General features: G+C 27.1%; 1 protein-coding gene across 2 annotated transcripts in view; it reads left to right on the forward strand.

Annotated features, from left to right (window-relative positions):
• Positions 1–20,224, forward strand: part of LOC122502230 (serine/threonine-protein kinase 3) — a 28,279-nt gene extending 8,055 nt beyond the window's left edge. The window contains exons 4-10 of one of the 2 annotated variants that reach the window (XM_043612177.1): positions 6,090–6,317; positions 7,109–7,427; positions 7,502–7,635; positions 7,752–7,914; positions 13,242–13,333; positions 13,412–13,606; positions 18,873–20,224. In XM_043612177.1, the coding sequence (XP_043468112.1) occupies positions 6,090–6,317; positions 7,109–7,427; positions 7,502–7,635; positions 7,752–7,914; positions 13,242–13,333; positions 13,412–13,606; positions 18,873–19,052 (1,311 nt within the window). In that variant the 3' untranslated portion in view covers positions 19,053–20,224. The remainder of the gene's footprint in view (positions 1–6,089; positions 6,318–7,108; positions 7,428–7,501; positions 7,636–7,751; positions 7,915–13,241; positions 13,334–13,411; positions 13,607–18,872) is intronic. The other variant, XM_043612184.1, reaches the window with a different exon arrangement.
• The last annotated feature ends 4,044 nt before the right edge of the window (positions 20,225–24,268 follow it).

Consider the following 24,268-nt stretch of genomic DNA (forward strand, 5'->3'; position numbering starts at 1 on the left):
ATCTAAATAAACGAAAATTATTTGAAAATAACTCACCAGAACAGTTAAATCAGTATTTTTTTGTACTTGCACAGTAAAATAAACATCAATTTCTTTTTCTTATATCTTCTGTGGAGAAAAAGGAATTTTCACGAAACTTTTTCAAATTGATTTATTTTAAAATTATAAATTTATTTAAATTGAAATTTTTTTGGGACCTGTACTCATTAATTATTTAATAAATATGAAAAATTATATAAATTTAACCTGATTTTCATTGAATTTTTATTTTCATGCCTGGATGAAGTTCATCACCTTGTCGTTCGTTTAAAGAAAACAAACTTCAGTCTAGTGATGAAAATAAAAATTCAATCAAACTCAGGTTAAATTTATAAAATTTTTTATATTTATTAAATAATTAATGAGTACAGGTCCCAAAAAAATTCCAATTTAAATAAATTTATAATTTTAAAATAAATCAATTTGAAAAAGTTTCGTGAAAATTCCTTTTTCTCCACAGAAGATATAAGAAAAAGAAATTGATGTTTATTATACTGTGCAAGTACAAAAAAATTCTGATTTAAGGTAAAGGTCCCAATTATGGGACAATTTACAATTTTGTCCCTATTATGAGACAGTATTACAAAAAATAAAATAAATGCAATTAAAATTGGTCATAAGAAATTTCTACTTATTTCAAAAAATTTTACACGTTAAAAGAATAATTATTTGTGTATAGCATTTAATTTAATAAGAAATGTTTATTTGCATTTTAGCTTTTAAATTAAGGTAAGCCAAGTTTTTCGTCAGACTACCGTCCCACATTAGGTGCACTTATTATTTGCTATCCCTATTATGAGACACACAGGAAATATACAGCAAACATAACCTCAAATATTTTCAGTTTTTTCGCATTAATTTTCTACCAGAAAAATTAGTTTTATAATTATTTTTTAAACCAGAATTTGTTTATTGTATTTTATTCTTTATAATTAATATTCAAATTATTAGGATAAGTCAATAGAATTCTAATTACTTATTGAATTAAATAAATGTCTCATAATAGGAACATTCATTATGGGACACCCGTACATACAGAAATCATAGTCCCATAATTAGTGCAGTGCAGAGTTTCATAATTTAATTAATATTATTTTTATTTCATGAAAAATAACCATTTTAGGGTCTAAATATTATTCATAACATATCAATCTTTCAATCTATACCCTAATTATTCATATTAACACTCCTGATTCCAAGAAATTTATCATAGAAATTTAGTTTAGCTTAAACAGCGTCCCATAATTGGTACTTTTACCTTATCTGTTCTGGTGAGTTATTTTCAAATAATTTTCGTTTATTTAAATGAATTTAGCAGAAATATATTTATTTTAAATAAAAATCAGTATTTATAATCTATTTTTAATGATTTATACTGAGTTTTCGAAAAATGGGTTATGTTAGACTTCATAACCAGTTAGACATTTAAAAAAAATATTTAAAAGAATGTAGAATATATTTGGGGCTATAAACCACTAAAATATAATCCAATTTTATTGAAGAATATTATATATTAATCACATCATTTTTTAAAATCATCGAGCAATCAGCTCTAGACGGTTTTCACTGGAATGACCCTTCTATTATCTACATTTACTTTAAATTAGTGTTATATTAAGAAAAATGCTTTAAAAGTCACCTCGTATACAAGCATCTATACACTTCTCATTACGGAAAAAAAGGATTTAAAAAATATTGATTTTTGTGAAATTGGCAAGCATTTGAAACTCATTTTTCGACCAAAAAAACGGCACTAAATTGTTCATAAGAAATGTATAAATGTGACGCGCTCCCAAGAAAGGTTCCTAAGAAGCAAAAAATTTGAGGTTATGTTTTAAATTTTGTAAGTAAAAATACAGAAAGAGAATCAATTATTAATTAAAAATTGTTGGTCTTCAAGTCTCCACTATATTCAAAATATTCAATGAATATTGGTTTTAAATTCAAATAATTAAAAATGAACTTTTAATCAAGATAAATCTAACTCGAACCCAACCTATAATTCGTTTGCTTCTTAGGTACCTTTCTTGGGAGCGCGTCACAAATTAAGTTATTGAAAATCCCCTACGTGTTTCTCTTTGAAATTTTATTATAAAGATGTAAGAAAAAATCCGATTAAAAATATTGAAAATTGTTTGAGTTATGCTGCATGCCGATTTCAAAAAACGTGTTTTGATAAATACACGTTTAAAGTTTTGAGAGATATACACTGAAAAAAAAGTTCATTGAATCAAGTAAATGCATTTTCTTGACCTGATTTATTTGAAACAAACCCATATTTTCTTATTGGAAGAAATTTATTTTCTTGTGTCAAGTAATTTTGAGCATTGATCAAAGTTATTGAAATAAGAAAATATGGGTTTGACATAAGTAAATATCTTACTGTTTCAAACGAACTGTTTTACATGCGCCAAGTCTCGAAAAAGTATTGAATCAAGAATATCATTGAGTCATTTGGTATCTTGAGTCAAATAATTTTTTTATTTCCTTTAAAGCAACTAAGGTAAAAGTACCAATTATGGGACGCTGTTTAAGCTAAACTAAATTTCTATGATAAATTTCTTGGAATCAGGAGTGTTAATATGAATAATTAGGGTATAGATTGAAAGATTGATATGTTATGAATAATATTTAGACCCTAAAATGGTTATTTTTCATGAAATAAAAATAATATTAATTAAATTATGAAACTCTGCACTGCACTAATTATGGGACTATGATTTCTGTATGTACGGGTGTCCCATAATGAATGTTCCTATTATGAGACATTTATTTAATTCAATAAGTAATTAGAATTCTATTGACTTATCCTAATAATTTGAATATTAATTATAAAGAATAAAATACAATAAACAAATTCTGGTTTAAAAAATAATTATAAAACTAATTTTTCTGGTAGAAAATTAATGCGAAAAAACTGAAAATATTTGAGGTTATGTTTGCTGTATATTTCCTGTGTGTCTCATAATAGGGATAGCAAATAATAAGTGCACCTAATGTGGGACGGTAGTCTGACGAAAAACTTGGCTTACCTTAATTTAAAAGCTAAAATGCAAATAAACATTTCTTATTAAATTAAATGCTATACACAAATAATTATTCTTTTAACGTGTAAAATTTTTTGAAATAAGTAGAAATTTCTTATGACCAATTTTAATTGCATTTATTTTATTTTTTGTAATACTGTCTCATAATAGGGACAAAATTGTAAATTGTCCCATAATTGGGACCTTTACCTTATTTACTTATTTCATCCAACACCCATAGTCTTGAGCCAAGAAAATGGGAAGATTAAGGTAAAGGTCCCAATTATGGGACAATTTACAATTTTGTCCCTATTATGAGACAGTATTACAAAAAATAAAATAAATGCAATTAAAATTGGTCATAAGAAATTTCTACTTATTTCAAAAAATTTTACACGTTAAAAGAATAATTATTTGTGTATAGCATTTAATTTAATAAGAAATGTTTATTTGCATTTTAGCTTTTAAATTAAGGTAAGCCAAGTTTTTCGTCAGACTACCGTCCCACATTAGGTGCACTTATTATTTGCTATTCCTATTATGAGACACACAGGAAATATACAGCAAACATAACCTCAAATATTTTCAGTTTTTTCGCATTAATTTTCTACCAGAAAAATTAGTTTTATAATTATTTTTTAAACCAGAATTTGTTTATTGTATTTTATTCTTTATAATTAATATTCAAATTATTAGGATAAGTCAATAGAATTCTAATTACTTATTGAATTAAATAAATGTCTCATAATAGGAACATTCATTATGGGACACCCGTACATACAGAAATCATAGTCCCATAATTAGTGCAGTGCAGAGTTTCATAATTTAATTAATATTATTTTTATTTCATGAAAAATAACCATTTTAGGGTCTAAATATTATTCATAACATATCAATCTTTCAATCTATACCCTAATTATTCATATTAACACTCCCGATTCCAAGAAATTTATCATAGAAATTTAGTTTAGCTTAAACAGCGTCCCATAATTGGTACTTTTACCTTAATACAAGTTAATAATTGTTTCAACTCAATTAAAAATTATTTTGTTTCAAAGAAATATTAATTAATCTAAGCATTTCTTTTACTTGAAGCATTTCTATATTCTCATGTTTCAAAATCATTAATTTCTTGCGAGAATATTATATTTTCTGGAATGAAATATTTTATTTATTCAATTCAATTAAGTGTAAGATCTTGAATTAAATCATTCTTTTGTTTCCTTTAAAAAAGTTTTTACTTAATTCAACGCTCATATAATCCTGATTCAAGAAAATACGAAGGTTAATATAAGTAAATATTTGTTTCAAGTTGATTAAAAATTACATTTAATTAATCCCATATTTATTTGAAGAAAGAAATTCATTTTCTTGTGTCAAGTAAATATTAGCATTGAACAGAATTCTTGAATTAACAATTTAGTATTTGGCAGAACTCAATATGTAATTATTTCAACCAAATATTTTACTTTTCCGAAGTACCAAAAAGTATTGAATCTAGAATATCATGTTCTTAAGCAAAATAATAAAGTATTGTGTGGAGAATTCATGTTTCTTGAATCGAATCATTTTATTTATTTGCTTTGAAACTTTTTTTTACTTAACACAATGCCGGTGTTCTTGATCCAAGAAAATATTTTTCTTCAAATGTATATGCAACTTAAATATCAGTTTTTGAAAACTGTCCATTGAGGCTAGGATGGCATAGTGGTAGCGTGACGGCTTCTGGTGCGTGCAAACCGAGTTCAATTCCTCCGACCGTGGAAAATTTTCTTTCAAGGTATATTTGTTGTATTTGTGATAAGTATTAATTAAATGTAAATATATATGTAAAATAACAATTATTTAAATAAAAAATATAAATGTTAATTAATTAAATAATAAAAATGTTTGACCTAAGTATTAGAAAAGATGGGATGGGGGTAAGGGGGGGGGTAATTTAAGTAAATAATTTACTTGTATTGAGAAAGTATTTTTTTGATTGAAATCTATAAATTTTCTCAAATCAAGAAAATATTTTCTTGGACAGAGAACATACTTTCTTGATTTGATGCATAAATGATTTTGAATTAATATATTCTGCATTTCTTACATGCTACTTAATTTCTTGGTCGAATTACTTATTTTCTTGGATCAAGAATATCTGTTCTTCTCACAAAATAAATGTTTTCTTCATTTAAATCTTGAATTACTTGAACGAACGTTACAAAAAATTGAATGAATCAAATAAAATAATTCAATTAACTATATATATTCTTAGAACAAGAAAATATTTTATTCATTTAATACATTTCATACTTCGTATAAGAAGACTAACTTCTTGGTCGAATTCCATATTTTCTTGGATCAAGAATATATGTTCTTCTCCCAAATATCCTATGTCAAGAAAATCGTTTTCTTGAATCAATACTTTAATAGTCTTGGCCGTATTCAATCCCACGATTTGCTTCAACCAAGAAAATTTTTCTTGGTTCAATACTTTTTTTTTCAGTGTATACAACATACCTATAAAGAAATGAAAAATTATTCTTTTAAAAATTTTTTACCATTAATCTGTAATTAAAGCATCATATAGACATCCTTCTGTATTTGTATCATCATCATCTGAGCAGTTTCTGCCCAACAGGTATAGCCATCAGACGAAGGTAGTCGTTGCGGAACGGCCCTGTGCGCTCGGTAAAAGAGCTCGAAATTTCAATTAAATCGACTTCAGACACGTATAAAACCTTTTGCTCTATATTCTACAAAGTTCAAAGAATCTTTTTTGAGCTAATAAAAAAAATTTATGTTTTGAAAATTCTACAGTGGCCTTACTCCTTAACACAAAAAAGTTTGACAAAAAACTCTTGTATAATTGAGGGTTCACGTGCAATAAGGGGATACGCATGGAAGTGAAAGTCCCCGCGTATAGCGATTCTGCGGCTGCGCGAGAGGACAACGAATAGCCTGCGCGTCCCCTTATTGCACGTGAACCCTCAATTTAAAAAGCATTTTAATGTTTGTTTTTATATTGTTGCCTCTTAGATTGTCATGGAGTATTGCGGAGCAGGATCCGTAAGTGATATTATGAGATTAAGAAAGAAAACTCTTCAAGAGGATGAAATTGCCACAATTCTATGTGATACACTCAAGGGTTTGGAATACCTTCATCTTAGACGAAAAATTCATAGGGACATTAAGGCTGGAAACATTTTGCTCAATAACGAAGGACATGCTAAATTAGCCGACTTTGGTGTAGCTGGTCAATTAACGGTAAATTATTATTATTTATACATGTTACGGTAAATGTACGAAGACCGGTGAATGTCAGAAATTTTTAAATTAGGGAAAAAATTATGTACATTTACCAAGTGAATCGGTAAATGTGTACATTGACCAGCGTTGATTAGTAAATGTTGATATTTTATTTTGCAAACATTTCAATTAGATACAAATCGAAATACAAAGAGAACAGATTTGTAAAAGTAGAATGTTATATTGGCAATCTCATCAGTTACCTATTATTCTATAAGATGGCTTTTGATAGTGAAATTGGCAGTTTATTTGAATTTTGTGAAATAAAAATGAGTGAATTTATTGAAATGAAAAAAAAATTTCATTAACAAGAATTCGATTTTAAAAAAAACGTTCAAATAGAATAAAAAAACAAAAGAAACTTTTTATTTATTTTTCAGTTTCTTCGATTCTATAACTGACTCCACAGCCTTGGATTTTCTTTAAACATTTTTTTTTAATTACTTTTAAAGCCAATCCACATATTTTGAGGATTCCCGTACAATTACAATTTTTTAAATATAGAGGACAAAATAAAAGTATCACACAATTTAAGACTGATAATGTGATAAACCTTTTGTGTAACACCTGCTGGAAAAGAGTAACTTTTCTTTAACCTAATTCTGTGGCATAGTTTTCTTTAACTTTACATGGTCGTTTAATTTCTTTAACCTACTTCGTGGAATTTCCTTAAACATACTATAGATTCTTGGAACAGCTTCTACACAAGCAAGACTTTTTAAAAATGAATAAATAATCATGTTACGTAGGATACAATGGCCAAACGGAACACTGTTATCGGTACTCCCTTTTGGATGGCACCTGAAGTCATTCAAGAAATAGGTTATGATTGCGTAGCGGATATTTGGTCTCTTGGGATAACAGCACTTGAGATGGCAGAGGGTAAACCACCCTACGGGGATATCCATCCGATGAGAGCAATTTTTATGATCCCTACGAAGCCACCACCCAGTTTCAGAGAGCCTGATCAGTGGAGTCCAGAATTCATAGATTTTGTAAGTGGTTGCCTTGTCAAAAATCCAGAAGAAAGAGCTACTGCCACTGAGTTATTACACCATGAATTTATAGGTAAAAATAAAATTTAAAAGCCTGTAAGCTTTTTTTGTGAACTCATTGATTATTACTTCTTGAATTTTTAAAAGGTAATGCCAAACAGCCAAGTATTCTCAGTCAAATGATCGCAGATGCACACGAGATGAGAGAGAAGCAAAGTGCACATAGAGCACATATGATTAATAATGTAGCAATAAAGAGTCAGCAAAACACAGAAGACTCGGTAAGTGTTCATTTTTAATCTATTTTTGCCATGAAGATTATCATTAACTTACGATCATTTTTACAAAACAAGAAAATGGATATTAAGTTCTAACTTTTTGCAAAATTTTTATATAGGACGACGATGATTGTACAGGAACAATGAGACCTCTTCCTGAAGATTCAGGAACTTTAGTACCTTCTCACGATCTTCCGGATACAGGAACTCTGGTTTCCGGTATTTTAGATCTGGGGACCATGGTTATTAACAGTGATACAGATACGGAAGCAACGATGAAAAGTTAGTTTTCAATTAAATTATACTTTTAATATTTTTCTTAACAATTTTAAAGTCGGAGGAAAGCATAAACTTTTTCAAGTAAAAAAATTAAATTTTTCTTAAGAATCCATATATGCAAGTAAGAGAAGTTTCATGTCAGTCATAGCCTAACGATTACAAAACTTTTATATGCTGCTCGGGTGACATGATTATTTTTGTTATAGCTACAAAGAAGTTTTAATCTATTTAAAAACAATGTCCTATTTGTGAAATATAAGTAATGAAAATGTAAATAAATCGTACAGAAAAATTGCTTTTTGGCATGCCTCTTTTTAAAAAAAAAATAATCTTTTGAAATTTTCTTTGTGAAAAATGGTCAATTAAAGTATTAAAACAGGTAACTATACCTTATTTTACGAGAACTAAGCAAAAAAAATTATTACATTATAAATCAGGGTTGCTACGCAATCTGGAAAACCTGAAAATGTCAGGGAATTTTATAAACCTGGAAAAACCTTGAAAAGTCAGAGAATTTTTATCGAAACCCTGGAAAATTGTTGTTTTCTAAAGTTATTGTGTTTATTCTTGAAATCTAATTTCACTTAAATATTTCAAAAATTAATTCAGTTATTTTCAAAACTTTTAATCAAATTCTTGTCAGAATTTCAATTATTTTTAATAAAATATTCATCAAATTTCTCGAAAAATGCAATTATTCTTAAAAATTTTATTAAAATTTGTCAAGAGAATTAAATTGTTTAAAAATTTGTTGATAAAATTCTTTATGAAAATTCAATTTTAAGAAACATTCAATTGTTTAATAAAATATTTATTTTTATAGTTAAATAATTGAATTCTTGTAGAATTTTCTAATAAATATTGATTTAAAAATGAATTTCAAATTAAAATCTTTGTAGATTTGAACTTTTTATACTTTTAATTAAGAATGCTATGGGTTAAAATCAAAAAATCGTTGAAAACTTGTCCTGGATAAATAATAATTTGTTTGTTAAAAATTCATGATTTAAAATACAAACATCTTGCAGAGTATAATTTTATCTACAATACCTGGTTATTTAATTTAATTTTTTATTGATACAACAGGTACAAAATAGTAAAAATATGTCCAAAATGTCATCGTGTCCCGTGTCCCTATATACATTTTACGATATAAAAGAATTTTTAATTCAATTTTTTATTATATAAAATAAAATTTCTCTTCGTATACGTGTTCTCCAATGTATGAAGTGTAATATAGGAAAGTGGTGAGAATTTTTATAACACTAAATGCAAAATTTAAAGAATTTTTAGCGTGTCCCCAGATTTGAAATTTTTTAATGTCATCGTGTCCTCACACACATATTTACCGGTTTTCAAATTGGTATCGCAATTAAAAGTTGAAAAACTATGAAACAAATCAAGTATGATATAAATTTGATAATACGTGAGCATAGAGAAATGTCAAAATCAATTTAAAAATCAGTAAAATGATATTTTGATAATATTAGGAAAAGAGTACATCTTTTTTTGTCATCGGGTCCACAAGTATTTTTTTAAAGGCGAACATTTTTAAATGGTAATTAATATATAAAAAAAATTTCTAGTATATGTATATTATTTGTGTAAATGTACAATTGAAACTAAATTTAAGTTTTCGAATAATAACAAAAATAAAAATTCATGTTTATTATTTTTTGTCATCGTGTCCCGTCCGACATATCTTTTTTTAAGAGTGAAGTTAGACGTTACATAGACAGAAAGAAATTTTCTTAAATCTATTTGGTTAGTTATCAAAAAATATTTTCAGAAATTCATATTAAAACGATTAACACGCTAAAAAATATGTTATTATTACACTACCCTCCACGAGTATCAGGACGATTACACGCGACTCTATAAAAAAACATGCCATAACTTTTTCAATCATATCTCGTAAATAAAAGGATACAAAAAAATCTTAAATACGGTTTGAAAGCTGATTAAATTTTGCGTAAAATAAACCGTCATTGAAGTGATTTCGTTAACTATTTTTTGAGTTGTAGAGTGAGAAAGAAATAAAAAAATTATCAAATTTTCTCATTTTTGTCTCTTGACTTCAACTTTTTCAAAAATCTAGAAAAATGTAGATAAAAGTTTTTTAGAAACACAGAAATCTTCGTTAAAATTTCAGCTTTAAAATAAGCCTTCGAAAATTAAAAAGGATTAATCCGTCTTCGATATATCATTAAAAATGTGAAGCTGTGTTACGACCGATTGGTGTATTGAAATTCAACTGTGACGAATCGACTCTGGCTTCGCGCGGCAGCGAATGAGAGAGAAAGCAGGGACAAATTCATGCAGGGGAACGATGAACTTTCGAGTTTCTTTATATTACTCGTGAAACATCATTATTTATTATTCCCCAGCATAAATCCGTCCCTGTTTTCTCTTCCATTCGCAGCCACGCGAAGCTAGAATCCAGTCGTCACAGTTAAATTCCAATGCACCAATCGTCGAAACTTGGCTTCACATTTTTAATGATATATCGAAGGCGAATTAACCTTTTTTAAATTTCGAAGGCTTATTTTAAAGCTTAAATTCTAACAAAGATTTCTGTGTTTTTAGAAAAATTTTATCTAAATTTTTCTAGATTTTTGGAACAGTTGAAGTCAAGAAACAAAAATGAGAAAATTTGATAATTTTTTTTATTTCTTTCTCACTCTACAACTCAAAAAATAGTTCATGAATTGACTTCAACGACAGCTTATTTTACGCAAAATTTAATCAGCTTTCTAACCGTATTTAAGTTTTTTTGTACCTCCTTTTATTTCCGAGATATGATTGAAAAGTGAAGGCATGTTTTTTCACAGAGTCGCTTGTAATCGTCCTGATACTCGTGGACGGTAGTGTATTTAACAGGTAAATTCAGTAATTAAATAATTAAACTAACTAAAAATAAAAAATTAATTATTACTATAAGCTTTTTTTTGTAATTTCATCATATTGAACTAGGTTAAATATGTGATTACTAAAAAAAATATTATTAAGCTAATAAGTATTCCTTGATCTTGCATTTTATGATTTTTGACATATTTTAGAACATAACTAACAAAACAGACAATTTTTTCAACATTTCAAAGATTTTATTTTCTTTTAAAAAGTTAGGCACATATTGTCGATTTTTTTATTTTGACCCCAAAATAGAATTAATTTTTCTCATTAAGTTTAATGGAATTTTTAAAAATTATTTGAAGTTTTTATTTTCTAATATATTTTATTGAAGAATGTCAGAATAATTAAAATTTCGTAAAATTAAATTGTAGGGGAGACTGGGGCGAAAAGTTGAATTTTCCATAAATGATTTTTTTCAGACAATATAATCCGCTTAGATGCACATATTTATATATCAATATTGTAGGGCAACTTGTCCCCTACAACTTTCAATAAAAAAGTTTCTGATATTTTCGCATAAAATACATGTTTTGTCTTTTTTTGAAAATTTTGTTTTTTTTAACTTTTCGCCCCATGCTGGGTGGAAAAGTTAAATGACTAGGGCTAGGGCTAGTCTAGAAATGAATAATCGTAATGATGAAAATAATTTTTGAAGAAGTTATAGTAACAAAGTAGCAAGTTTTAATTATTATAATACATGAAGAAAACGATCACTCCGAGTCGAAGTCTCGGAGTGATCGATATCTTCATGAGATATCGATATCGATATCTTCATATCTTCATATCTTCATCTTCTTCATATCTTCATCAATTGAATTATTATTGAATTTCAAATTTTTGAATATTTTAATTTCTATAAAAAAAATGATTAAATATTTATTTAAAAATGAAGTTATTGATGTTTTTGAATAATTTTCGTTTTAAAAATCTGGAAAAATTCCGTTTTTGTAACCTGGAAAACCTGGAAAAGTCAGGGAATTTAAAAAGAACAAAAGCGAGGCAACCCTGTAAATGAAAGTGAACTTTAAAATATTAATTTTCGCGAATCATACAAATTTAACTATTGGACTACATCAAAGGTACGGATTGTGAGAAAGACTTAATAGAGTATTTTCTTTAGTTTAATAGAAGTTAATAATAATTTTTAAGAAAACTATGATTTGCCTGTTCCGTTTTCTTTGTAACAAAGTGTTTAAGTCGTAGTTTCATAAATTTTTTTAACTATTTGTAACAAAACCATCATGAAGATGCGGCAAAACTGTAGGCTGTTGCTGCACATGCTAATTAGATAAATATTTAACAATTATATTTTAATTATATATTTAAAGACTGGATTAAATTTTTTTTAAATTCAATAAAAATTTACAATACATTTTGAACATCTATCATGGAATTCAGAGCAGTTTTTATGTAGCCAAGAATGTCAAATACTGCACTGAATCCAACAATTTATTGTTTACATTTATTTTTAGTCCCAAAAGGTTGAAAAGTTACCCATAGTAAAAAAGATTTTTTTAAAAATTCTGTAAAATATTTGTATTGGACATTTCTTATTCTATTTTGTAATTTTCTGAATTTGTTTTTACTAAAAAGAACGTAATTTAAAGATTGGTATGCTTTGGACAGTGCGCGTTCAGCAGTACCTAGTACGTAAAAGTTTCAATTCTGATTAATTAAAATGTAATTTATATATCTTTATATATGCGGACATCCACATTGATAGATCCCATTTTGTCGCATCTAGTTTTCAAGACAATCTAATTTTAGTAATTTTCGTGAAAATTCTTTGTATTAATGAACACGGTTTTACACGCAGAATTATGTAGTTCTCATTAATTTATTGTTAATTTAAGTGTCTAATTAAAAAAAAAAATTTTTTTAAATTTTTAAGAAAGTGGTTTTTGGAATGGGAGATAAAAAATATAAAACTTATTGATTTGTCATCCAAAATGTGTTTTTGACTTAAAAAAATTACCATTTGTTTAACTTTACGGCAGAATTAAAACATGACCACTTGAAACTTTGTTTTCGTTTTGTCAGTTAACTGTTAAAAATTTGTAATAAATCTTGTATACTTACTATATTTCTTCGAATAACTTAATAAATTAACAACCAACCGAAACTTCGTAAACGAATTCAGAAGAACCAGAGATATTCGTATTTCAATTTTTGATTTCGATTCCCTCGAAAACGAAATGAGGTTTTTGGCTTTTCGAATTCTGTAATTCACAATCAGCGATTTTTACACTTAAAGTGACGTTAAACCTTTTGAAATTTTCTAACTATTCAAAGAATTCGCCCATCGAAATAGCTCCAATAGTGCCAAAATGACATTTTTTATGCTGACGTCCACACTTACATATATATGGATATAATATATTATATAAACATTTAAAAATTTTAATTTTTTTCTTCAGGGCATAATACTGGTTCAGTTGAATCGGGAAAGAAATATAGACCACTATTTCTAGATCACTTCGATACAAAGGAAACACCAGAAATAGGAAAGGTAAATTTTGTAAAAAGAATATGTAAATAATAATTAAATTATTTATTTCAAGGAATTTAATAGTGGAATTCTTTTCAGGGAAACGGTCAGATATTAGGAGTACAAAATCCTGAAATAGAGAATAAAATAGATTTACAGAATCCAGTAGAATCTCAAAGGTTTCAAAACAATTTACAGTTACAACTGAATCAAATTTCGCATCCAATGCCAGAGCAACCCCATAATAACATATCTAAGTTTCAAAATCCTTTCACAGAAAGGGATTTCGATTTTGTAAGTATTTTTTCTTCTTTCTTTAAAGAAATAGAATAAATATTATTAAGACGCATAAATATTTTCTAAAATTTGTTATGAATTTAGAGTGAATCGCTTGCATTAAATGAAAATTTAATTTCTAAATTTTGTCTAATTTTTGTCTTTCTAAATACTTCAAGAAGATTATCAAAAGTTTTCTTTAAAATGATAGCTTTGCTAAGGTGGGAGTCTCAATTGTAAAATTTTATATTCTTTTCATATAATATAGTAACATAACTATTTTGAAAGTTAGTTTAGACATTTGAATTTTTACATTACGAAATAATAAGAGTCTGAAACTCATTCTTTAACAATAATTTTCAAAATCTTTCAGCATTATTATATTTTTATGTGACTTTTATGGATGATTCTCCACGAAGTGGTAACTATTGACTACGGTAAAGTCAAGTTTCAATTAATAATATAAATAGTGTAAAAACAAATAATATGTATTCTGAGTAAGATTATTAAATAACAATTAAGAAATATTACAAAGCATTGAAGCACAAATCAATTTTTAACGATATATGGTAAAAAAATTTTTCAAAGCTCACGCCTAAATTAAAATTATATAAATATGTGTCAACTTAAACTTTTTCTTAAACTATTTAAACTTAAACTTAAACTATTTCTTATCTTTTTTTTAATATTATAAAAAATTGACATTTTCTCGAAAAAAGTCATTTTTTCAAATTCCAAATTTGTAAATTTTGCAAAAAAATTTTTTTTTGCAAAACTGTTTGGCACAGTTATTTAGTACCCCAAGTACTACAAAATTACATAGATTAAGAAAAATCGGTGATCCACCATTTGCTTTTCCTATGGAACTGCCCAAATTTGAAAATTTGTTTCAGTCTAAAAAAAAATTTTTTAAATACATTTTTTGTGACCAGCCTGTAAAAATACACTAGTATACCAATTTTAGTTAATTATAACAAATAATGTAAAAGTTAGGCACACTGTGCCTGAACCAAAAAAAAGTTTGACAAAAATGGATCCACAATCTGGTTGTTGGGAATGCTTCTGCATCATATCATAAGTAAAAATCCGTTGAGACCAAAATCCTAGCTGATCCTTTTTTTGAGATATCAACATATTTACATGCAAATTTTTACAAAATAATCAAATTAAAACTTTGTAACTACATGTAGGCAATCCAATCACGCAAAAGGTATCTTAAATATTTTTTACATGTAAATATATGGAATTACATTTAAAATAAGACAGAAATAAAGAAAATTGATTAATATTTATCAAAATTTCGGGGTTTTTCAATATAAAGTTTAGTTAAAAGTTGGTTTTGAACTTTTTTGATATTTTAGGTAATATTTCCAAAACCTTTATATTTCTTTTAAGTGTATTAATTATATTTTAATAATATTTGCACAAAATTTTATTTATTTGATTTAAAAAAATACAAACAATAAGACATATTATGTAGACGTATACAAAAAAAATTTTATTACGTTAGGTCCCCACTTTGCTCCACGTTCCCGTAGTTGGACACTTAAGGATACGTTCTTATATTATGCATTTTTTCTTGAAATAACAAATAGATACTGCTTGTTTAAGCATATTATCAATAATAACACAGTGCAACAGCATTTTTATTTCTGGGATCGCATAGGGTGATTTTTATAGGTTTTTTGATGCCGAACGCGAATCCGTAATTAGAATTGTTCCATCACCCAAGATTTTTGAGAAATTTGACCTTGAAAATTGAAAAAGGCCGTTTTTGGGGTACTTTTTGGTTTTTTATCAGGGTACAAAAATTTTTTCAAGGGTTTTCATGATATGCGTACGAAAGCTCATATCCTCCTTAACAATTTCCAATTTGGACCTTTTAAAAATATCTATTTTTCGATGAGTTATCCTTGTTTGAAGTTCGCATCTTAACGTCAAATGGGATAACAGTAAGAAAAATATTAACATAATATTAATATTATTAATATTAACCCATTAAATCTCAAGCAGAAACCAAAGATTCTTTAAGAAACTATTACATTCTTAGGAAAATCAAAAATAAATTGACCATTGTTTTTTTGTTTATCATTTCAAATTGTTTAACAATAATTTAACAAAAACAAAGATAACTCATCGAAAAATAAATATTTTTAAAATGTTCAAATTGGAGATTGTTGAGGAGGATGTGAGCTTTCGTAGGCATATCATGAAAACCCTTGAAAAAATTTTTGTACCCTGATAAAAAACCAAAAAGTATCCCAAAAACGTCTTTTTTTCAATTTTCAAGGTCAAATTTCTCGAAAACCTAGGGTGATGGAATAATTCTGATTACGGATTCGCATTCAGCATCAAAAAACCTATTAAAATCACCCTATGCGATCCCAGAAATAATAAAAAAGTGAAATTCTGTTGCACTGTGTAATTAAAGAAGTTTTTCAGGATTAAAAATCATATAAATTTGTTACAAATACTTAAGTATTTAATAAAATATAGGTAAGCATTTTAATGAAAAATCACGAAAGCTTTAAGTAGTCAGACACTTTTTTCAATAGTTGGACAACAGTCAGACATTTTGGATTTGTAGAGTAAAAAAATACTTTTTTAATTGCTTCCTGCTGGAAAATTGAAATAAATCTTATTAGAAGTTAATAATATAATACTTAAATCCTATAAGTTTTAATATTTATGATTAATTATCAACAAAACTTTGTGCTACTGATTGCGCTACTCGTTAATGGTTGTATCTATAGTCGGACAATATGATTTTTAAAATAAAAGATAAAATTTTTTTTGTTTAAATATAATGTACAATAACACTACATATTTTCATAAAATATAAACTTCACACATTCGTCCAGTATATTCTAAAAATCAATAGTAATTCTTATGTAAGATCCTGCAAATAATAAAACATCAACACACTTTTTATACATCAAATCAAGTTTAAATAATATGAAATATCTTTAACAAATATTAATCAATTTGTTTCATTGAAGTCTTATTTTAAATGTAATTACATATATTTACATACAAAAATATTTAAGATACTTTTTGCGTGATTAGTTTGCCTACATGCCCAGTACGAAGTAAGGAATTGAGAAGAATTGAACATTTTCAACTATTTACAGAAAATGTTTTAATATTTTGTAATTTTTTAATTCCTTCGAAGTTTGCAACACTTTGAGATAAGTACTTTTAAAATTCGGTAGTCATAGTACAGTTTAAACAGCTGAGCGGACAAGCTGTTTGTCTCTGACAATGAAACTTGAGGGTTCAAATCTTCGGATGGACAAATTTTTTTCTGATTAAAATATTAAAACGGTATTCAAAAGAATAAACTTAGCTTTTTTCGGCTTCTCCAAATGAAAATAAAAAGAATTGGTCAGAGACGGAATTCAAAAGAATTCAAAATTTTGAATTCTTACACGGAGAGAAAAATCAAGCGTTTGTAGTAAGACATGGTCTATACTTAAAAAGCACGGCGCTGTTTATACTCGATTTGTAGAAATCTATGCTAAAAGAGTAGGGACCTATACTCTTTTAGTAGAGACCTATACTCTTTTAGCATAGATTTCTACAAATCGAGTATAAACAGCGCCGTGCTTTTTAAGTATAGACCATGTCTTACTACAAACGCTTGATTTTTCTCTCCGTGTATTAATTCCTTACTTTTTACTGGGTAGTTACAAAGTTTTAATTTGAATGTTTTGTAAAAATTTGCATGTAAATATATTGATATCTCGAGAAAAGGATCAGCTAGGATTTTGATCTCAACGGATTTTTACTTATGATATGATGCAGAAGCATTCCCAACAATCAGATTTTAGATCCATTTTTGTCAAACTTTTTTTTGGTTCAGGCACAGTGTGTAGGGAAAGAAACGTTTTTTCAAAAATTTTTTAGTTTTTCCTTGACAACGCTTTGGCTATTGCATAATAACATAGCAAGTTAGGGGAGAGTAGGCTACATTGAACCGAGTTTTTTCTAAAGTCCAAGAACTAATTAAATTTTACAAATTTTGATCAGGTTTTTGTATGAAAATAAAACTGAAGTACTCCTTTAGTTAATACACACGTTACAAACACAAATTATTATGATTAAATAAAGAAATTTAATTTTTTTCTAACCAGTTACACTTTTCTTATTTTGAAGGATCTGTGTCTACATTGAACCACCTCTAATAAAACACTACAACTTACTTCGAAAATAATATTTCCACTTACACATTGTAAAAAATCTTATTTTCCACTCAAAAAAATAGAAAAATGTTGTTAAATAGTTATTATTTGTTAATATAGTGCAGTTTAAGTTTATCTTGTTGGCAATTGTGATGAAAGCATGTCTTCCAGTATTTTTCTTACTAATTAGTAGAGCAGACAACTTTACAACTCTTAAAATTGAAAATTCTATGCTTTTTCGGGTGGTTCAATGATGCCACACTCTCTGTATTCACATGACATTCACAATAAAAATTGTTTATAATAAATTTATGTAAGATTTAAAGTTCTTTATCACATGGGGATATTGAAGTTGACACCCTAAGCGAAATAAATCAAAAGTTTACTAATTTTTAAAACTTCCTATTTCAATAAAAAAACTTCATTATATTTTCACAAAATTTTTTGTTTTGTACGTGAAAAACAGTTTTTTTTAAGATTTTCTTTGTAAATAATAAACCTGCGTGCCGGAAATTTTTGGACATAGTCTGTTTCAGTAAAACTAGCTTATATATTGAATAAGAAAAATTTTCACTCAGTCATTTCTCAGAAAATTGAAGTGGTTCACTGTTGACGCTGGTTCAATGTAGCCCACTCTCCCCTATGTATATTTTTCCTGTAATATTGGCCATCAGAATTAATAATATGAAATAATCTTTACAGAATATTAAAGATATTTGTTTACTCTGAATCAATATTATTTTCACTTTTTCTCATTAAAATTCAGTAATTTTCATGGAATCGGAGTTTAAATTTTTGGAACATTTCCAATTAAATCATAACCTTTGCTTTAAAAAATTTTCTTTTCGATTATGATATTTTTAAAAAACATATTGAAGATTAATTGTGCGAAAATTTGAAGTAGATTTGAAAATAATTTTTAAAGTTATTAAATAGGGAACAGTGGGGAAGCAAAATTGACCACTGAGTGAAGAATCATCCTTATATTAAAAGAATTAAACGATAAAGAATTGACTATTCAGATTTTTATTAATGAAAAATGTTTAAACGAAGCGAAAGCTTTCTACCGCCATAACAGGCATCATGCAAACACTTTAATATAGATAAACAACCATATCCTGCAGCTGAAGTTTCTCTCGTATGAGGAACTGCAGCAACGAATGGCGAGTTTAGATGCCGAAATGGAAAGAGAAATAGACGAGCTTAGAAGAAGGTATCAAACCAAGAGACAGCCAATCCTCGATGCCATGGATACTAAACGTAAACGTCAACAGAACTTCTAACAGTGTTGTACCCTGTTCTTGCGTGGATGAAGCATGTGTGTGATAGGTCAAACGTGTACAGTTGTACAAATTCATAGATTTTATTCTATAGTTTTCTCCAGATTTTCTCAAATTTAGTCAAACTGAATAGGAGAAATATTAATTTAATGTGAAAAATTAATTTTTACCTTTGCTTTTGTTGTTAAGCAATCAATACTGTTATGTTGAGAATCAAAAGAAATAATTGTTATTTCGTTACTCCGATTTTTCATAGTGAAGAGGCGAAATTTTTTAGATTTTACAAAAACTCGATTTAGAAAACGCAAATTGTAATATAGGTTAAGTCTGAGTGGTGTTTATTCAATTTTTTGTCGAATTAGAAAAATTTATGATTGAATGATTATACTTAAAAGGTTTCAACATTTTTGCCCTTTATTTGCAAGCAGAGTTGATATAAATGACTATTATAAATAATTTTAAAAATAACCAATGCAACTATTACGGTAATTTCTTTCATGTCAAGGAAGGAATGAATGAAAATAATTACAAATATTTTATATTCTCAAAAAATTTTAAATACATTTATTCCATTTTAATCATTTAATTGAATTTTTTAGTTTTTTTATTATAAAAATAGAAAAATTATTTACTTGATATCCATCACTGACTACGATACCGCATCAATTGACAATAAGTGATAAATTATGTAAGAAAGTCACTGTTTTGAAATCCATTAATTTTTAAAAATCAAATAATTCTGTCATGTTTAAAAAAATAACATTAATCACATTTGAGAAATACATTTCAACTTAAAGAAAAGTTTGAAAATATTTTTTTAAGAAGTTTTTAAAATTTTACATTTAAAGAAATGTTTGCGAAATCATTTAGATGGCGAATTTGAAACCTATGTTTAGAAACTTTGCTTGCAACTAATATTAATTAAGTAATATGTATTTATTGTAAGATTTGAAAAATCTAGGGTTGAAAAAATGCTAGCCATTAAAAATAGTGAGTCACTGTAAAGTATTTTCATTTATCAGGTCAATTATGCTTAAAAAATTATTATTTATAAAAATCTATTTGTTCTAAAAAATTTTATACCAACTGCATATTTTGGTTAAATAAAAAGCAATTAAAATGTTCAACTAATGTTTTCTACACATAAATGGTAATGAAGTTTTATTCAAAATTAATCTAGTGTTTGATAATAAAAAATTACCCTTAAATTTTAATTCCAAGTCCTTAAAATATATTTATTATTGTCCTTCTAGGATCAGTTATATAAGCAGTAACGTTGATTATTCTAACTTTTTCTTTTCCTGAACAAGAACCTCAGTTAAAAATGTTCAGGCATATATGAATGACAAGTAATTTAAGCTTAAATATTAAAAACTAATTATGTAACTATTTCAATCATTTTATAAAGTTTTGTAACCAACCAAATTTATTTCTGTTAATTTCTCATTGAACTACTGCCTAGTTTTAAACATTTTATTTTAACTGACAATATTTTTTAATATAAATTATTGTTATTTTATTTGTATATATATGTAATTTGATAAAAATATATAAATAATTTAATATTAATTTTATAAAATTTTGAATATCTCGGAATATTGTTTATAGTTTTTTATGAAATTTACACATTTTTCACGTAAAAGTATGTACTTTGAAATGCAAATAAAGTTATTAAAAAAAATTAATTTTTAAATAAAAAAATTTAAAAAAAAATTTTTAAACAATTTTTTGTTTATTTACTTCTCTCTGAGAAAAATGTTATTAACATATTTGGATTCCTTTTGAATTCACCTTTAATTTCATAAAAAAAATTGATGGAAACTCAACTGGGTCCGGAGATATAGAAGTTTTTGTAAAAAATAGGCCTTGTTGCAGCAGCAATGCACGACTACGGTAACGTACTACGCGACTTGTGCAGTATGGTGCTATTGCGCGGCGACACTTTTTTTACAAAAACTTAAATATCTTCGGACCCAGTTGAGTCTCCATCAATTTTTTTTATGAAATTAAAAATGAATTCATAAGGAATCCAAATATGTTAATAACATTTTTCTCAGAGAGAAGTAAAATAAACAAAAAATTTTTTTCTTTTTTAAATTAATTTTTTTTAATAACTTTATTTGCATTTCAAAGTACATACTTTTACCTGAAAAATGTGTAAATTTCATAAAAATCCATAAACAATATTCCAAGATATTCAAAATTTTATAAAATTATTATTAAAAATCAAAATGGCGTATCTTCAACAGTTTTGAATTTTTTTTTTAAATTTGGGGGAAAAAAGTCTCTTATATAGAACTATAATCCCACGAAATTTTGCGCAAATCGGCATATCCTTTGCAAATCGTGATATTTCTGACGTGAAATTCCTCTGAACTTAACCCTTTCACCTCGCCTTTCACACTCATCACGCAAAACTGGTCTTTTTTTTAAAAAAAGGGCAACGGTCCTTATAGTTTTCTGGGTAGCTGACTATGAATCCAATGTCAGATTTTCAAAATTTATAATATTCAAAATCAGATTTGCATGAAACTTTTTATTGGGAGGTTTTCAGGTTCGCTGAATATGCGAATATGAGGTCAGTTCTAAAAAAAATTTAAATGGTGGATCCAATATCAAATATGTCACACAAAAAACTTAATCTTATTGACATGAAACTTGTTTCTCTGGGGTTTTCGGGGTCGCTAATTATGAATTCGGTGTAAAGCATTCAAAATGGCGCATTCAATTAGAAATTCATTCTTTATGTAAAATTAGCAGAAGGTTTTCTTGTTTATGGCGGTATTCTATACCATCCTTGGGGTTTTGCAAGAAGTGCATTGGATTTTTTTGTTAACCCTCCTGCGTACCGTGACGAGTATACTCGTTCAGACTAAGTTGTTACCAAATGCGCGAGAGTTTGTGTTTTGTGTTCAAGTTTAAGATTTCAAAAGTTGTATTCTTCTTAATAGGCGAATTTACCTCGCGGAGCTCTATTCCACGGGAACCACCAAAATTTCAGAAAAGTCTATTATTCTGAATTGACTTCACAAAAATATGAAACGTGCATTCAAAAGAATGAGAAAGTACAGCAAATCAGTAGAAATTTCTATTCCTCTGAATTAACTCACTGCCACTCAAGATTCCACTAGAAAGTGAGGTTAGGTTTTAAAACTTGACTTAAACATTTAACACTTGAAAATTTCTTTCAATAAGAGCATTTTATATTTTATCGTAAGCACTTTGCGTCTTTTAACCATATTTTCACTAGTTTTAATATTTAATTTTAATAGTTTAGGGGCCGTACACATAATACGTCACGCGATTTTTGACCATTTTTAACCCCTCCCTCCCCCTATGTCACACTTCGTCACAAACCTTGAACCCCCCCCCCCTCCCCCTATAACGTCACGTCACACACGTAAATTTTAATGTGAATTTTATACATTTGACATTATATATTATATCCTACACTCAAAATTATTGAATCAGTTAAAAATATTTTTTTCTGACAATTAGTTAAAAATAACTGATGTTTCAATACAATTTTTTTTGATTAATTCATTTAGTCACGTTTAACTACCTATATCACCGAAACTTTCCTAAAAATTTATTAAAGATTTACTCGCAAGCTTAGAAATATTTAAATGCAAAGTTTAGTGAAAATTGTGTAAAGATTTAAATATCCCACTTCAATAAATGTTTAACGCGAAACTTTCCTGAAAATATTCACGAAATTATAGTCGAAAATGTAATTAAAATGTTCAGGAATGTTTCAAGCTATATTTTTAAGAAAATTTGACGATAAACATTTATTGTATAGTGAGAAATTTAAATCTTTACACAATTTTAACTAAACTTTGCAAGTAAATTTTTCGAAGTATGCAAGCAAATCTTTAATATACATATTTAGAAAAGTTTCGGTGTTTTGTGGATAATTTTTCAGTTATTTTTTTAACTGATTCAGAAGCAAAAAGTCAGTCACTGCTGATTGTCAGTTAAAACCAAGATTTTTAACTGATTCAAATTAAGAGAATATATTATTTATCATCATATTATATTATAAATAATAAAAAAATAGATGTTAAATAGCCCTACTAAAAATAAAATCAGGAATCGTCATGAATGGTCAGAATTTCTGAACATTCCTGAACAGTCTCACCACTTCTGACGTTTTCGAACGTTTCTCACCATTCCTAACCAAATACTTTCCAAGCTCCTCCCACTTTACTCCCACCATTTTCGAAGCTGTGACCATTTCTGAAATTCCTGACCATTTCTGAAATTCTTGACTATTTCTGAAATGTGTGAACACATAACCTATAAAAATTTTGGTACATCTTTCTAATTTTGGTAAAGTCTCATGAAAATTTATATATACATATAAAATCTTTCAAATTCATTTTTTACATTTCAGAATACATTATTCTATAATAAAAATTGTTCTTTTAACTTAACAAAAGTTCTCATTTTTCAAATTGGTATAATTATTGAATTAATTATACAGCAAAAGTAGGTAAATAAATCGGAACATTCGGAACATTCTTTTAACATTATTTAATATATTTATTTAATGTATATTTATAATATATTAATTTAATATTTATTTATTTTTTTATTTATTTATTTATTTAGTATTTATTTATAATAATAATAATAATCACAAGTGGTACAAAATATGAGAATAGAAAAAAAAAATTTACAATATTATAATAAATACAATTACGCATGTTCTTTGACTTATTATAAGTGCTAACAGGCGGAGATTTGCTAATGAGCTTTACGGGCTTATAAATATTGAATAAAGAATAACAATAAAATTTGTAAAATCTAGCTATAAAATAAGAAAAGGGGATAAAAAAGCAATAAGTAAAACCACCAGAATACCCTGCTCATACAACCACATTCAATCGTTCCAATAAAATGGATGACAGTAATATAACAAATTTTTTCACAGTTTTTGTATTTTGCGAGGATAAAACATTCAACCAGGCAGTCATCTTATCATTTTCCCGTACAATTTCCGGAAAAGCTCTCTCGCATAAATGTGCACACGCAGGACAGTCAATTAATATATGAAACAGGCTCTCTTCCTCCCGCCTGCATGAGGGGCAAATTTGTACTGAGTTAAACTCATATTTTGAGCGACCCAAAAATACTCTACAATTGTATTTGTTTAAAAGTCTAATTTGTGCAAATATTTTTTTGAAGTGTAACGAGAGCCTTGAAAAGAGGTATTG

The sequence above is a fragment of the Leptopilina heterotoma genome, unplaced genomic scaffold (genome assembly GCF_015476425.1).
Source record: "Leptopilina heterotoma isolate Lh14 unplaced genomic scaffold, ASM1547642v1 Lhet_106, whole genome shotgun sequence".
Lineage (NCBI taxonomy): Eukaryota > Metazoa > Arthropoda > Insecta > Hymenoptera > Figitidae > Leptopilina > Leptopilina heterotoma.